Genomic DNA, 18,233 nt, shown 5'->3' on the forward strand with positions numbered 1-18,233 from the left:
AGGGCGCCTGCAATATCACAGAAAGACATGCGAGTGTTTAATTTGTTTTCAGTCATTTCTATCAATTGCTGTGGCCCACACACACACACACACACACACACACACTGAATGTCTGCAAATGTCCACTTAACACCATTTGCTCAGCAGCTCACCCACAGTTCACTTAGTACAGCATACTGTATTTTGTAGATCAATCTTTGAGCAGTTATCTTCTTTAAAAACTAAATCTTTTGTTTAGTTCTGTTTCAGAATGCCAACACACTTCTTTGCTTGGTCAATAGAAAATAAACAAACAGCCATTAGTATTCACACTGGCTTCAGTTCAGAGTCAAGGGAAGTTTGACTCTTTCTTCCAACCTTAAGGGCTGGAAAATATAATCCAACACAGGAGTTTTTATACACCACTCTGCATTCAGTCATTAGTTATTAATCTCTGACTCTCATCCACACCGTGTCTTTTGTCCTGTCCTCCTCCTCCTGCCTCCAATTGGGTCGCAACAAATGGCTGCCTCTTCTGAGCCTGGTTCTGCCAGAAGTTTCTTCCTGTTAAAAGGAAGTTTTTCCTTCCCACCATCACCAAGTGTTTGCTCATAGAGGGTCATCTGATTGTTGGGGTTTTCTCAGTATTATTGTAGGGTCTTTACCTTACAATATAAAGCACCTTGAGGTGATTTTCGGTGTGATTTGGTGCTATATAAATAAATTCAAATTGATTTGAATTCAAATTAATTGAATTTAATTGAATTAAGATCCAAAAAAGTGCAGTTTCTCTAATAACCACCTCAGGTTGTTTTCAAAAGAGGGTCAATATCCATAGCCTACAATAATGTCCAACTGTTCAGCAGAAAACACAACCAAGTTAAAAACAATATAACAAGACAAATACAAAAGAATCATCTTTTTAAACTTTACTCAGTCATACTGGTGACTAACATGGAGATGGTGTCGTAGGTGTCTGGAGCTAACAGGTGGCTTCCCATCTTAACCAGTCCCTGAACTGGACCTCTCCCCCTTTTTTGTGGAGACACACCTGTTTGACACACCAATGTGACACAGTTATAAAGTCTATGAATTAATCTTGATAAACAATATGGAAACATTCCACCCTCCTGGACCAGAAGTGACAGTGGTGCCATACACATGAGTGGAGATCCTGTGACATTGGGCATTTTGGAAGATTAACCGAAGTCATTAATTGCTCCAAATTTTCTATAAAATGCACTGCTGTTTATTTTGTGGTTACAGCAGCCTCACTGAACAGGACTGAAAATGTATTTTCTTGTTTACTTGCAAAAAAAAAATAAAAAATACTACAAGTGAGTGCATGAGGAGGTTTTGTGCCTTTCCTTTGTGATCTGTATGTCAGACTCACTAAATATAAACAAAATGATGCACTTATTCTAAAAATATCTAACTGAATGAGAAAGATATTTCAACAGGAAAAAATCTTATGTTGTCTGGCAAATTATAAAAGAGAGTGGGGTAAAGGGTGTTTTTCACTTGAGCTCAGCGTTTCAGCTCTCTTAAGTTCTCGGCTCATGCACAGGCCTGCCTGTGTCCTGTGAACCAAAATGAGTTTGATTAAAAAAAAAAAAAAATACAACACAAAAAATGGTAAGTCTTCAAACCTAGCGGGTTAAGTCAGTGTGACTACACAAATTTTGCAGAACAAACCTGGCGTTCTACATTTTTATGACAAAGTTATGAGGTTATAAGTGCAACACCAGAGTATATACAGGTGCTTCCTGGCACAAGAGAGGGATTAGGAGGTTGTTTGTGCATAATTTGAACTCTGCTCAGATCCACCACACACTGCTGCTATGGCTGGCATGTACCTTCTGTAGCTCATTGTTTTCTAATGGCTACTTGAGAAACAATGGTATAACCACACTGTCATTCTGTCTGAACTGTCAAAGGTCGATTATTGACTTGGCCATGCACTGTGCTTTAGGAAGGCTCTGTGTATTCCAAATAAAAACCTTAATCATGTCACACTGTCTTTTTAAGCCTCTCCCTCTCACCAGACTTCCTTGTAGCTCTCGGTGCACTATCCCAATAGTTATGGCTTTGGTACAAGTGTTCTCAGTTATTGGGCCACCAGCAGGGATTACATGCCTAACTACATGGGAGATCTTTGGACTCCATCACTAATATCTGTTTTACTCTTTTGTTAAAGGAACTTGATCGCTTACTACATGGACTCATGTGAACAGTTTACTTTGATAACCTGCTGATGCTGATGATGTGAGATAATTCTTATCACAGCTCTTCACAACTTGAGCCTGATATTCCAAGTAGTTCAAAGGAAAAATCCAAATTGCAATTCAACACACAGACACAGTGTCTAGATCATGTTTTGCATCCACACATATCATTTCCACAACAGCAGCCATGACAGAAGGTCATAGGGCTAACAAAGTCATAACAGTATGAAGTCTGCTGATTTGAAAACACAACAAGTGTTAGACATGTCTTTTATCCATTGCAATGCTAAGAATTCACCCACGTGTTCAAGTCCTCTTTGGTTTTGTATATTTCTGTGTTTGTGCCTTTGTTCTGACCTGTAGCAGCTCCTCTTGGTCATCACCAACCTCCAGTGCTACAGTGACCGAGGCGAAGGGACGACTGGCCATCTGCTGTCGCTCTCTCATCAGCTGCTGTAGAGTGAGATGGGGGAAAAAAAGAAAATAGTTTTAATTTATTTATTTTCATGGATTTATTTCTGACAGATTACTGTGTCAGAACTCAAACACAGGTTGTTATTCTTTTACTGGATTTATCCTTGAGAAACTCTACAGGGAACAGCTGAAGGTTAAGTGCTTTGCTCAAGGGCATCCTAACAGTGCAAACTAAATGAGATTAAAGTGCTTCACAATTTCTCCATTGCCAAAAAAAACTCCCCAAAACCGATCAGGGTTGTTTGACAAAAGCAAACATGTTAAGGTGGTAAGAAAGAGAAGTAACAGGGCTAAGGAGTAATACTGACAAAAAGGATATCACTGGAAAGAAGGCCAGAAGTAACGAAGCAGTAAGAAAGAAGCAGGTAGATGAAGAAAAATGATAAAAAAGAAAGGAGGATTATGAAAATATAGGTTTAGGAGGAATGGAGGGGGGCAGAGATCAAAGTAGATGCTTGCTAGACACACAGGAGGAAGGCAACGATGAGTGGGGAAAAGCAGCTGGTGGGGGAATGGTGGGAGTCAGAGGGGAGGAGGAGGAGGGCAGGCAAACTTCATTAATGAGGAAATGTCAGATGAACAAAGGCAGACAGCGAGGCCTTCATCAGCATGAGGTCCAAACGCTGACCGAAAACACAAACAAAGATACAGCACAGCATTTAAATGAAGAATGAAAAAGAAAGAAAGAGAAGAATCCTCCCACACAAAGTAAAACAGAGACACGCACCATCATCAATAAAGCTAAGGAGTCCATCTACACCTGAAAAATAACAACATGCTCACTGCATCTTCATCTCCCCTCTCCATCATTAGCTCGGTTTCCCAGCTCTTTCCAAATCAATACGGACATGTTAATGGGGTTTTGTTTCTACATTTAGCTTGGGGTTAGCCACCTGTTTTACACACAGAAGAACTCATTTCTAGCCAATTACATGCCAGGCAATAATCAGTATGTTTCTGGTCGTTTTGGCAGAAATTCTGCCTGATGCAGGCTGTGACATGTTAAGCAATGTTGGGAAGACAGAGGGAGTCGATCAAGTTTTTGGTCTCTAATGTGAATAACCTGAACATTGGAGGAGTTTGACTTAGCATGCAAAAACACTCACAGTAGGTCGAAGTAAAAAAAAAGAAAAAAAACCCACTTCACCACATCAGGATGCGATGAAGTGGTTTAAAACAGACTTTTCCTTATACTTCCTAACATTCTCTGCTTTAAGTCATCCAAGTACACAAATATCGGAAACAAGCCCAAAAGAAAAAGAAAAGAAAGACATTAGGAACAGAAGCACTGCAAGGATGTTAGAGAATATTTGAAATTGAAAGAAAAAGAAACAGATAACGAGGCATATCTCCAGCCCCCGCCCGCCTTGTGACCTTGAATTGGACAAGCAAAAGAAAATGGATGGATGGCGATAAAGAAAAAAATGAAATGAAAGGAGCAAAACCAATAAAAGAAGCCAAAAGCACAGTACTAGATTAAGAAAGAGAAAAATAAAAACAAATTAACAACACAAGGTAAGGACAGGACAGGAAAAGGAGAAAAGCAAAGGAAAGAGAAAAAAGTGTAAACCCATCCTAAATATCAATGGCTTCTACACTCTGCTACACTTCTCTAAACTGAAGCAGCTCTCCTGCTGCTGTGTCCTCTCCTGTTGATGAGAAAAGGCTGCACACTGACATTAACTGGCTGTCAGGTGTTGTGCTAGCGCGCCGCCGGCTGCTCGATTGCCGGTGTCAGACTCTTTAAGCATGACTGAATAGTACACCTGTAGCTACATCAGCACAGTCAGGTGCTCCGGCGGCGGCAAGCGCTCTGCTAGCACGCTGCCATGCCGGCTAATGTGATGTCTTTCCTTGTTAGCTGTCACCACTGTGGGTATGCTGCTCACATGACAGCGAGTGCTTGCTAGCATCGCTGTTAGCCTCCTGCAGATGTCAGTTTAGATTTGTAAAAGACTAGCTGAGTAGGTGTGTGTGAGAGGAAGGGTGTCTGTGTACTGGAAGCTGTGGATGAGGTAAGAGATCCCCTTTAAGCGTTTTTAAACCTTTATGAGTGCGTCAGGATTTGTTATACTGCTGTAAAGGCAGGATAGGTGGCAGGGGGAAAGAAATAGGCCCAAAACTACTGAAAATAGGGTCCAGAGGTGCATCTGTTAGACACAGAGACATTTGTTAATCACCCTGATTACGTTTTTTAAAAAAAGGATTTATTTTAAAAATGTAGTGTGACAGACCTGTGATCAGCACCAAACCATCCCAGGCCTTTCAGATTGCATATTAGCCCCCTTGAAAAACTATTCATAAGTAACACTCAGACTCATTGGCACAATTTTGAATGTGAAGGTCACTACTATACATGCAAATGTGCCTCTAGTCTGTACTGTCTGGAGTAACTGAACCTAAGTGGGCGACGGTGCTACGCTGTTGGTAAGTAATGAAATGTCAGCCATATTTCTGGATTTCGTCCGTCACGCTTTAGTGTTGATTTCCTTTTTGTTTTCAGAATTTAATAATAATGGATTGCATTTATATAGCGCTTTACAATTCCACTATTCATTCACTCTCACATTCACACACTGGTGGAGGCAAGCTACAGTTGTAGCCACAGCTCGGCTCGAACCGGCAACCTTCCGATTACAAGACGAACTGCCAACTCTTGAGCCACGATCGCCCAAACATTTACAGTAGTCATTTGATGTATTAACAGTATTCATGTGCAGTTTACCATTATGCAAATCTTGAGAGCTTGAAAACAGACAATCTATTCTTTAGGTTTGCAAAGATGTTTCACTTCTCATCCAAGTGGCTTCTGACTGAAAGACCTTTATGCAAACTTATTAAGCTTATTCAGCTTCCAGACTCCTAGTACACCAAAACTAATATATCTGATAAGAAGAACCACCGTCTGGCCAATTAGGATGTCAGTGTGGTGAATAAACTGGATTGCTTCTGTTTTATATATTAGCCTAGCAATCCTAGCTTTGGTTGATGGTTCACTAACCATCCAAAACTTCACTGCTATTTCATTTATCCATCTTTGTTTAAAGCTTAAAAAACAAAATCATATGCTGTATGCTGAATGCATATCCCTCATCCTAATAAATTATCTTTCCATTTACATTATTACTTTTTGTAACATCGGAGTTTCTACCACTTCTTATTCTTAGCTGTGCTGGTATTGGAAAATTTGGGCTTGAAAATTCCTAATTAATTCATCCTTAACTGGATCCCTTAATATTTCTTTAAGTTTCCAAAATTAAGGCTGTTTGGTTTAGTTTAGACAAGGATTACGGTGTGAAGAAGACATTAGACCATTAAACAAAGTCTCCTTCCTGATAGCTTTTACCGCAGTATGGTAGCTGAGCTGTTTATACACCGTTTGCGTGCACCCATGTGCAAGTTTGTGTTATGCGAGGTGTTCTCTCTGCTCTTTATTCCCTAAAGCTGTTGCTCCTCTGTTAGTGAGATTAGACAAACTGGTCAAGGTGAGCCGGGTCACATCTGCGTGTGTGAGCGCTGCAACCTGAAAAATGAGTCTAGACAGTGGAATTATGTTTAGACATAAAAAGTGGGTTTAATATTCATGTCTGGGGTAAGTTTTCAAGTGTACTGAAGATGCAAGTGTGTACTGCATGTACGTGGTACCTCCAAACGTCTTTATATATACACATAAATACAAAGAAAAAATACAAATATACATTTTGGTCAGAAAAAGACCACTTGTCTGTCTATGTCTGTGTGTGAGTGCTTGTGCATGTGTTGCGAGTTTAATGCCCTCTTTGACAAGTCCTTGAGCAGGCAACAAGGACAAGACAGCGGCCATCTCCTCTGTCTGCCCGTCGGACTGTAAATCAGCCATAAAACAGCTAATTAACTCTGCTGTGCTGTAAACAAGCAGTGCCACACCACACACCACCGAGATGACAAAAGAGGGCGAAGAGCAAAGAAAGCCTATGCGAGTATGTGTTTAAGTTACAGTTAGAAATATTATCCAATTTTCCTGCAAGGGCTTTAGCTGGGTACCTGAAATCCCAAACTAAATCAGAGAAAGACACAAAGCTGATATTTTTCAGGTAATACTGGCGTTTCTTCACATTTTTTACTCCATATCAAATATGTTTGTGTTTAGTTAGCCATGAGGGGCGGGACAAAATCCACACATTTATTCATCCAGCCATCTCAGTTGGACAGACAGACGCATAAACAGCCAAGAGAAAAAATGAGAGTGCTGCGACAATGAAGCCAATCACCTGCTGAATTATGTTTCACAGAACACCGCTCAACCATAGTAGCACCTGCAAGCTCAAACTGCCAGTCCTGTTAGGCTGGAAATATCTGTGTAATGTGATGTTTGTTGATTTCAGATCTACTCCTGTCTAATGATGGGTTTCCTAGCACCACAAGTGTCCCTCTTCTACTGTGGCAGCAGTTAAAGCTTTGTGAGGGCACAGCTATAGAAAGGTTAGTAAACCCATCCATGTATGTGGGTGTTTGCATGATTGTAGGTCTTTGTTGGGGGGGTGGGGGGTGTAATACAACACCAAGCACTCAGTAACCATCAGCCCCTAATTGGTGGTACTACAAAAACAAAACCAGCATGCGTTTGTCAGTGTACACGCAAAGCTAATGAAAATCCACAAACTCCAAGAGAGACCAGTGACATACAAAGGCAGACAACCTGACACTTTAACAAGGAAAGAGGGGAAGGTGGGACTACAAACATAATAGGAACTGACTACCAGGAATATAAGCACATGAGAAATGAGACAGGTGGGAAAAAATGGGGTGGACAGGAAGAAAAACAAATATAGGAAGTCACAGGAAGGTGACTTACATGAATGAAAACTGTAATAACACCTGCAAATCTTCGGACGCAAACAACCGCCGCTCAAAATGACCAATGCGGCTATCCAGTCTTTGGCAGATTATCGGCTCACTCAGTGTGATAAACCGGCCAGTCCAGTTAGACGTTTTTTAGTGATTGTTTCCTGTCCGTTATTTCCCCCGCTTCCCCAGCCCGCCTCAGATTTTATCTCATGTGCACCAACCCCCTTAGACAGACACCACTTATTTCCTGTCAGCTTGGACCACCACTCACCTACTGGCTATTGGCATTCATTTCCGGTACTGCTCCTCGCTCGCCCCCTGCCCATCCACCACCAGCCTCCTCTCGGACCAAGGTCTCTCCTACTGCCTCCTCCTCTGCCCGACTAGCTTGGATTCCAAGGATCTCATTATTACTTTGTGTACACGCTACCTGACACATTCTCCCTGATTACTCTGCCCCGTCTAACTGCCCTCACCTGTTTCGCAGATTTGCCCAACCCCTTGCTGCCGATATTACCCCTGACCAGTCTCTTAGCCAAGTTAGGAAGACTCTTAAGGATGGCTTGTTTCACCTGCATGGAGAGCTCCTTTAACCGCATCTTGTCTGCTCACACTGTGAGATTATTATATTAACTTATACCACGTTGTACCCCTAATTAAAGATTGTAAAATCATTATGTAGTTTTAGGTTGCATTTAACTCCTGACAACTATTAGATTTATTAGACTGATTTGTATTACATTAGACTGCTGATTTATTGTGAATGAATTAAATTGTTTTATGATGCATTATACTGCTGATTTATAAGAAATACTGTTTTCGGAGAATCATGGCCTTATTTGTCTGATTAGAAAAGAACAGAACATACTGCACAGGAGGCGAAGGTCAAAACTTAGGCTCACTGAGAGAGAAAGAATGTGGATGTTTAGGTTTTATGACTTTGGAGGGGGGCTGACGCTATAAGAATGTGAGAAACTGTCAGACACTTCGAGATCTGGCGGACACCCTCCTGTACACATCTCCCGTCTGGGCGTTTATGGTCGAAGTGTTGTAGGGAATAATGAGAATTGTATGGAATAAAGAGATTGTTGATTGAGCATTTTTATACACCGAGTGTTGTTCTTCCTTCAGTCCAAAGATCAAAGAATTGGGATATATTCAACAACACCAAAAACTTCCAAATACAAGAACCACACCTCAAATCAACCCTGAAGGAATTGACCACACCTGCCCATGAAGAAGCCTTTGAGTCAGTTGTCCAATTACTTTTGGTCCCTTTAAAAAGGGCGTCGCACATAAGGAGCTGAAACTCCTAAACCTGTCATCCAGTTTGACTGTGGATTGTGAAATGCTGTTCAGTAATATAAAGTTTTGATTCCTGCATTGAATGTGCAAATCTGTTATAAAATGAAGCCTTACTGATAAAGCAGAGGAGAATAGCATAGCAAGCCTCACATTTCCACTGTAGAGGGAATGCAACATCAGCGTCCATGTCCCCACAGTCTATCTGTAACCTAACTAGATGGTTTCATCAATTCCACCGAAGGCTGCAAGTTTAGTTGTGATTAATGTGTTAATCAGAGATACAAGAGAAACCACCTCTTCTGGACAAGGCTTAATAACTCTTACAGACTGCTCCCAGTGCAAAGAATTTCACTCTGTTGCAAGGTATGCTTCAAAAGTAGTGTTATAACTAATGATAAGTGTCCCAGAATAAGTAGCACTTTAAATTGTAGGAAAAAAAACAACTTGTAGTTCTTATAATGGCTGCTGCTAACAACTGATTTTTTTAAAGAAATTAGTGTAAAATGTTCAAATCAAATATTCCCGCAGGCCTTGTTGAAACTGATGTTACAGAATCACCCAATGTCCCATAAAGAGTGTAATATAGTTCTGCTTGAAAGAGTGTCTACTGTGTGCCTCAAAGGGAAATGCAAATGTGCGAAGGAGCAGATGAAAAGGGTGACTGTGACAGTACATTTTATGGTTCAGTTAAGTTTTAATGTAAAATCTGGTCAAGCAATATGTGATTTCGTAAAATAAAGTCTTCTCTTCTGTGTCAGTAGAGCAGGACAAGCCTATTCATCCGTTAGATGTGACAAATTACAATTTCAGGTTTGGAATCTTTTTGAGGAAAATTACAATAGGAACAAAAGTTGGTTATCAGTCCCTTGGCTACAGGAATAGCAGTCATCTGAAACTGATTTCGCCCCCTTTGATTATAAGCAAAGATTAAGAGAGTGATATGCTTTCATGGTGTTTAAAAATCACTGCTCTGGCTTTGATCTGGGTCTTGGCCTATTTGTGTCATTATGCATGTGAACATAATTATCTGTTTCGAAGAAGCGGGATAAAGTTCAGTTTTAGGTAAATTAAAAGTCCTTTTTTAGTAAGACAGTCCTTTTAAAGGTTTCCTTGCAAAGAATACATACCATCATCGTGCCTGAGTGGGTTTCCCCCGAAGAGTTCAAAGATATGAGTATTAATAAAAACTTCAACGATGAAAAGCAGTGTGAATATTTTTGTCTGTATAGTTTTATGATAAAGAGTTGTAGTAACAATGGCACTGGTAAAGTGATGGATAAATTATTCTTAATGTTTCTGGGTAAGATAAGATAAAAAGGAAACACATCTCTGAGAACCATATCCAATCCTGAAAATGCATATATAGTAAGATTGACTTAAGATTGTGGATAATACCGCGGAAGCACTAGCTGGTAGTCGGGCCGTACGCGTGTCTTAGTGCAGTTGAACATCCACAAAGTCCGCTTGTCGTCGAAAAACAAACAGGCAAACATTTATTTCCACAGTTTTGAAATACAGTGATCCGTTTGAATGTTCCTGTACACTGCAAACACGGTAAGAAACTGTTTTTCTCCACAGCTAGTTAAAGCCCCCGTTGCTCCACACTGCCCGTCGCGAACGCTCCCCCCGTGCACAGTTACCGTGTGTTAAAGGAACAGTACGTAAAAATTAAATAAGGCAAGAAAAAAAATACAATTTAACTGTAAATCTTATGCTAAACAAATTATAAAGTAAAAACTGAAACTCCCCATTATCTTACACTTATCCTTATCCAAAATGATTCAAATTATTAAGTCTACTCCAAACACCTGGAAACCTTCTGGAGGGATGGAACAGTATTTCCCCAAAAGAATTTTTGTCCTTTGCTATATTCAAAACTAAGTAATTAAATTAAATTAAATTTTACATGTATAGCAATATTCAGAGCTTCACAACAAAATGCCAGAACATAAAAACAAAAGTTAACCACACGCTAGGCTAAAAAGTTGAGTTTTAAGATGTTTTTTTGAAAACCTGCATAGAGTCCACAGTCCACAGATCTGAGAGGGAGAGACTTCCAGAGCCTGCAAAAGCTCTTTCTCCTTCAGTTTTCAGCCTTTTATGCTGCACAACCAGCAAGCCCCGATTAGGGATGGGGAATTGATAAGAATTTAGCTATTCTAATTCCATTATCGCTATCACTTCTCGATTCGATACCTTATCAATTCTCATTGGGTTCTCATTGGCTCTGCTTTTAGAGTCACCACTATCATTAAGCAGCAGATCAAAGACATTACAGATTAATTGCAGATTTGTTGTGTGGTCAAATTTTTGTGAATGTTGGAGGTATTTCCCCTCTTTGCTGTGAGCAATGTTGGGGTCATTACTCAAAAAAGTCATTTTTACACATATGAAACAGAGCACTTTACTCAAAAGTAATTCAGTACATTATTTAATTAGTCTCAGGAGAAGGTAATTCATTGTTTATAATAAAAGCCTATAAAAGGGATTCTGAGGTTTTTCCTACTGATATGCTACATTCTATAATTGATCAATGTGGCGATTATAAGCAGGAGCTAAAAAGGAATTCACAATGTCAAAATATATAATACAGCAGCATGTGTGCAATTACAAACCAGAGTCAGCTCTGGCCTCCTCTCACTGTCGCTGAGGAAGTTTTTTTTCCCTCTCCTACATCTGCAGTCTTATCTCATTTAATTTTCATTTGGTGTCCTTATTAAAGCTTGTAAAATAGAGCTGGAATATGAGTCAAATGACAGCTTTGAACCTGAACAAATCCTTCACTCAAAGACCAAGTACTTGTTTTTCAACTCGTAACAATGGGTGCAAGTTGGAAACACAGAGATTTGTCTTCAGCTTTGATCTCAGACACCATCTTAACACTCCATCTACCTTTAATGCATTCAAGCCATGTTTTTCAGGCATCTGTCTTACAGAAGCATGATAGGAAGATAAGCCTTAATTTGTATCAATATATCTGTCTAGACCAGCAAGTAGTTTTCAGGCATCAAGTCTGTTTGCTCCTGACTTCTGCACATACCTCAGTTGTGTCTGGGTTAGGCTCTGGACACTAATATGTCATAACAGCAGTGTTGTGATGCTGCGAGTTGCTCAGCTTTGGAGATTTCATCTGTGGAAATGTTTGCCTTCTGTTCATGGAAGTACATGCCACTCAACGTGTGGTGTGTAAAGCTCCCAGGAATATATTTGAAAAACTCAAAAGCAATGCCTGTCTCTAGAGACATGACCAATATACTCAAAGTTTTACATAGAAACTATGTCTCCTGTTTACATTTGCCACTGAAAGAAGTGCTAACATGACAGCATTACTGCTGAAGGGGGTGCCGCAAATGTTCGCATCCTGTAAGATTGTCAACATCATCAAGGGTTTTTTGTCTTTTCCGTAAAATAAATAATATTACTCTGGGAAACTGCTCACAACACAGTTTGCTTTAGTAACAAATTTAGTAATAATATAAATATAATATAACTTCAATATATTAACTTTTTGTTTAGGACACTATAGGTACATTCAAAATAAGGTGCACAGCTGTAGACTGGATGTTGCTTTGCGTAAATCTACGTCTAGTTACGGCTGTTCGATATAACGATATACACTCAACAAAAATATAAACGCAACACCTTTGTTACTGCTCCCATTCCCCATGGGATGGACGTAGAGACCTAAAATTCATTCCAGATACACAATATAACCATCCCTCCCAAACAGTGGTCACAAATCAGTCCAAATGTGTGGTAGTGGGCACATCTGCCATATTGAGATAATCCATCCCACCTCACAGGTGTGCCACATCAGGATGCTGATCTGACATCATGAGTAGTGCACAGGTGTACCTCAGACTGCCCACAACAAAAGGCCACCCTGGAATGTGCAGTTTTGTCTCACAGCAAAATGCCACAGATGCCACAAGCAATGAGGGAGCGTGCAACTGGCATGCTGACAGCAGGAATGTCAACCAGATCTGTCGCCCGTGCATTGAATGTTCATTTCTCAACCATAAGCCGTCTCCACAGGCGTTTCAGAGAATATGGCAGCACATCCAACCGGCCTCACAACCGCAGACCTCGTGTAACCACACCAGCCCAGGACCTCCACATCCAGCAGGTTCACCTCCAAGATCGTCTGAGACCAGCCACCCAGACAGCTGCTGGAACAATTGGTTTGCACAACCAAACAATTTCTGCACAAACTGTCAGAAACCGTCTCAGGGACGCTCAACTGCATGCCCGTCGTCCTCATCGGGGTCTTGACCTGACTCCAGCTCGTCGCCGTAACAGACTTGTGTGGGCAAATGCTCACATTCGATGGCGTCTGGCACGTTGGAGAGGTGTGCGCTTCACGGATGAATCATGGTTCACATTGTTCAGGGCAGATGGCAGCTGAGAATGTCCCAGTTCTTGCATGGCCAGCATACTCACCGGACATGTCACCCATTGAGCATGTTCGGGATGTGCTTGACCGGCGTATACGACAGCGTGTACCAGTTCCCACGAATATCCAACAACCTCGCACAGCCATTGAAGTGGAGTGGACCAACATTCCACAGGCCACAATTGACAATCTGATAGACTCCATGCGACGATGTGTTGCACTGCATGAGGCAAATGGTGGTCACACCAGATACAGACCCCCAATAGCGCAAAAAACTGCACATTCCAGGGTGGCCTTTTGTTGTGGGCAGTCTGAGGTACACCTGTGCACTACTCATGATGTCAGATCAGCATCCTGATGTGGCACACCTGTGAGGTGGGATGGATTATCTCAATATGGCAGATGTGCCCACTACCACACATTTGGACTGATTTGTGACCACTGTTTGGGAGGGATGGTTATATTGTGTATCTGGAATGAATTTTAGGTCTCTACGTCCATCCCATGGGGAATGGGAGCAGTAACAAAGGTGTTGCGTTTATATTTTTGTTGAGTGTATATCGGATGACGATATAAAAACATCTATCGTTTCATTTTACACTATCGTTTGTGTCGCAAAATAAACTGTTTACGGCAATATTTTTTCATCATTTTGATGGTCACTGTAGTGGCTATATTAATTTCTTAAAGTTCTCTCTTTCTCTTATATTTAATATAACCACACTAAGGACGGATAGGCGACTGTTTTTATGCGTTGTCGTTAGCAACAACAACAGTAAAACCATCACGTGTCCACTTGTTTATTTTCCACATAAGCCTTTCATAATAAAGCTCAAGATCCTGTTGAGACTTTTCAAAATAAACTGAATTATGTGAAAGAGTATGCAGAGTGTTTATGGATGAGAAGCAAAAAAGAGCCGCCAGGCACTAAAAAATAAACCTTAGACTCAAACGTTAGAACAGGCTTTTCCCCGCAGCACGCCGTGTAATAAATACAAAGAAAACGGCGGCCATTACAACTTATGTCTAAAAATGTATCATTTCATGCATCGGTTAAAACACTGGACTCCACAACGCGCAGCTGGAAACACTTCATGCAAGTCGAGCTGCCCGAGATTCACAGAATTTACAGAAAATGTTAAATTTTGTGATTTATATCGTTATCGGGACGATAGATGTCTTATATCGGGATATGAGATTTTGGTCATATCGCACAGCCCTACATCTAGTGTAGAGTGTATTTAGATCAAAATAACCAAGATCCATAAAAAAGTACTACAGGCCAAATAGGGGGAAAAAATGAACTTGGGGTGAATTGTTCCTTTAATTGTGCTAACTGGCTGAGGACTGAAGCTGCTGCCTTTTTGCTGTTGATATGGAGCTTACAGTTCAAGGCCTGTGTGAAAAAGGTGGACTCTCATTAATGGGAATGGGATCCCTAGATACATGAACTTGGGGCATCAACTCATTCTGCACAAAAAGTGCAATCCAGAAATGCTGTTTCATTTTTAATACATAGGCTTTCAAGTATGCCAAGACACATGGATGCTTTCAGAAAAGGACACAAAGAGACAAGAAATACAAGGAGATACAAATAATATCTTACTCTCTCAGCAAAGCTTTGTTGGAACACCATAATAGACACATGGACAAACACCACACGCAGACGCACACACACACACAGATATTCATAAAGCCATGATTGATAGTGATAAGTATTCAATTAGTCCTTCATTATGTGGCTTTGGAGTTCAGCAATGTGACTGAAGACAGATAGGATTTTCAGCTTTGCTTCTCAGCATGAAGTATGATATTAGCTATTGAAAGAAGAATGAATCTGTACAAACGTCGTGTCCACAGAGATGCCGCTGGACTGATTGTTTGATACAATGCGGTTGCTTAACAAAGGACGCACACATGGGTGCACTCGAGGATTTACATCATAAAAACACTTGGCAAAAAAAAAAAAAGCCAAATTAGTCTGTGGGGTGTCTGCAAAGAAACAGGTGTGAGTAAAGAAAGACTGACTTACACTGGGAATCTCACACCCACAAACACACACTCGCCCCACACACTTCCATGCCTCTTGAATTTGTATGCTAGCAGGGCCGCAATCAAGAGGCGATAACAAATCTCATTTCCGCCATGTTTGCCAAGTTTCCAGACAGCATTTGTCTCCTGGCTGAATGTGGTGAGTGGGATCTGAGTAGAGTAAACAAGGGCACAGATATCCTCGTCTGATAGAATCCGCCACTCTACACCGACTTCCAACACACCATCTCGAGGACTGGACAAAACACTTCTTTTTCAGAGCTGGCTGCAAGACAAGGCTTTGGATTGTAGTTGAACGGATACCAACAAAAATATGTCTGCAGTCTTGTAAGGGGCTTACAATATTTGCAACTGATGACACAAACCCATGCTAGCATTCGAGAGGCAACGGGCAAAACACTCCTGTAGAGTCCTTCAGGAATGGGTCCTCTAACCCGCATGTTTTTTTTGTGTATGTTTTTTCATCTTTTGACTTTGTCTTTAGGAGCAAATGTTTGACATTAAGCCTTTGTTTCCCTTTGTTTTACAAAAATTCAACAATAAATCACTAAATACATTCCCAAAAGTACAAAACATGACAATCGGAAGTCTGTATGTGATATGCCTCTGCTCACTTACTGACCGGTCATTTAAGGTTCTCAGCATAACAATTAAGTGATTGTCTTTTTTGGGGTGGGTGGGGGGTGAGGGTTGTGCTGAAAGACTTAAAAGCACAATTTATAAGGTTAGAATGACAGCAGACTTTGTTGAGGATTAAAAAAAAAAACAGACAACTAAAATGTAAAGCTGCATCTCAAACCTCACTCTGGTCCCAATAGCGAAAACCATGCTCAAAACAGCTTTACAGTAATTGGAGGCGGTATGTTACAGCTAGAGCCACACAATCTGATTGCAGCAGAATATCTTTGACACACATCCTGGCATAGTGGTAGAATTAACCCCCATTGATTTCGGGAGCTAATTAGAGAGGGCCTGAGAGACAAAGAGAGACAGAAACGGCTTATAGATCGCATGGCTTGTAGCTGTTACTGTGAACAAGGCGGACACACTCTTGTATTATGACCAGTAAGTCCCATTCACGGCTAACTGTCTGTCAATTTCTGCTAAGGCTTTGACTGGAAGGAGAAAGAGAAAAGAAAAGGCCACACACAGAGACACAAATAGAGGAATTACATGAGAAAAAATAGAAATAGGAAAAAAAATCACTGGGTATGTGACAAAAATGGGCGATTTGTATACATGAACAGTTTGAAAGCCTGAACATTTTACAAGAGACCCTTAACTTCACTTGCGGGTGGGTAGCTCTCTTTTCACTGCTACCAAAAAAAGGATTGATACTGGATCTGCAAAACACCTGCCTCCTATCCTATATGTCCAATAATACTAGATTACAATTACACAAAATTTTGACTGCATTTCTTCCGAAGTGGAAATCAGTTTACGTAAGTGATATGAACAGCTATAATCGTTTATGCATAATGCTCCATCTTAGATAACACCAACAGGCAGTTCAGATGTGATCAAGTAGATGAACCTGAAGGGGAGAATAGGCAAAGTTGAATCAGTTTTTTAAAATCCATTTATGAGATTTGACACGTGAAGTTTCAGCACTTTTATCCAACCTTGTAACGATCATGATAAACTTCAAAATATCCAAATATATTCTCAGAGTCAAAATATGACACTGATGTATACAAAACATGAAAAATAGCAAGTCTGGTCAAAATCGTAACATTTTGTGTTACTTTGGCCAAACTAAACATAAAAAGGTGGATCGAAAATGTGTCAGAACAAGGGGAAATATAAGCTGATGACATGTCTCTTATTCTCCACCCCGCTGTCCACCCCTCTATTCCTCAAACATAGCGACTGCAGTGTTAAACAGTGTGGTGACCTGGTCCACTAAATCACCCCCGGCTGACAGACAGAGAGAGGGAGACATAAAGACAGAGCGAGTAAGCAGGAGACAGGGCTGGAGCGAAAGAAAAGTGGGCTGTTTTCAGAGGTCATTCATTACATCCTATCACATTAGCCCTCATCATTGGCCTCCTCAGACAGCCATCATCCATCCCCATTCTCCACAGGCCAGCACACATGTGTGCACATATTTTAAGAGAATGAAAGACCAGCGAGTATAACTAGGCTGCATGTGTTGGTGTCTTTAGCATGTCTCGCCATCTCATTTTGTTACAGGACTGACAAAAATCCAGCAGCTGGTGTTAATCTGATGTACCTGGAGTATATATCTCTCCAGTTACGCTCAGAACTTCTGCAAACTGAAACACAACCATGTATATGAGCCAAATATGGTGCTTATAGAGCTCCCACAGAAGTGTTTCAGACCAGTATTTATAACCAATATCAGTAAGTGATCAACAGGTGTTGCCAGCCTGCTCTCTATCTGAGAACATCAAATATCATAATTTTGGATAAGCCACTTGGGCCTCACAGATACGCACAAGGTGTCCTTTGATGTTAATCAAACATAGTTTATTAGTATGAAGGGTCAGTGTTGTGTGGGGGTTTGTTTTAACCAAAATCACAATCTTTTTATAAAACCAAGTAGTTTTTATCGCCTAATGCTAGAGTCACAGTTGGGAAAATTGTGTTTGGAGAGCCTAGCAAGACCAAAGGTATGACCATATACAATGACTAGGCAGGTCTGTGATTACTTGCGTTCAATGTCCAGCCAGCTCATTAATTTGAAACAGAAATTTCTCCAGAAATAGTGACGTGGTTGCTGTAGCAAAGCGATTTAACTGCAAAGTGACACGGACACCTGGAAACCCTGTTTTTATATAAGATATAAGTCCAGGACACAGCCAGCTGAGTGGAGTCCCAAAGAGACATATTTCACACAAGTCGGGCTTATCGATGCAGACTGACTCAGATGACATGTTGTAGTCAGTCTGCCTGCATTTATATTATTAGACTCTTGTTTGTTTGTTTTTTACAATTAGAAGTTGACAACTTAGAAT

General features: G+C 40.7%; 1 protein-coding gene across 4 annotated transcripts in view; it reads right to left on the reverse strand.

The window, feature by feature from the left end:
* The window catches only part of LOC146619643 (attractin-like protein 1), a 335,474-nt gene that overhangs the window by 54,086 nt on the left and 263,155 nt on the right, over nucleotides 1-18,233 (reverse strand). For all 4 annotated transcript variants that reach the window (XM_085368997.1, XM_085368998.1, XM_085368994.1 and 1 more), the window contains one exon: nucleotides 2,562-2,657. In XM_085368997.1, coding sequence (XP_085225123.1) covers nucleotides 2,562-2,657 — 96 coding nt within the window. The remainder of the gene's footprint in view (nucleotides 1-2,561; nucleotides 2,658-18,233) is intronic.

Source organism: Diplotaxodon limnothrissa, linkage group LG13, assembly GCF_057381915.1.
Source record: "Diplotaxodon limnothrissa isolate DT_005_m linkage group LG13, D_limnothrissa_male_GT1.1, whole genome shotgun sequence".
Taxonomy (NCBI): Eukaryota; Metazoa; Chordata; class Actinopteri; order Cichliformes; family Cichlidae; genus Diplotaxodon; species Diplotaxodon limnothrissa.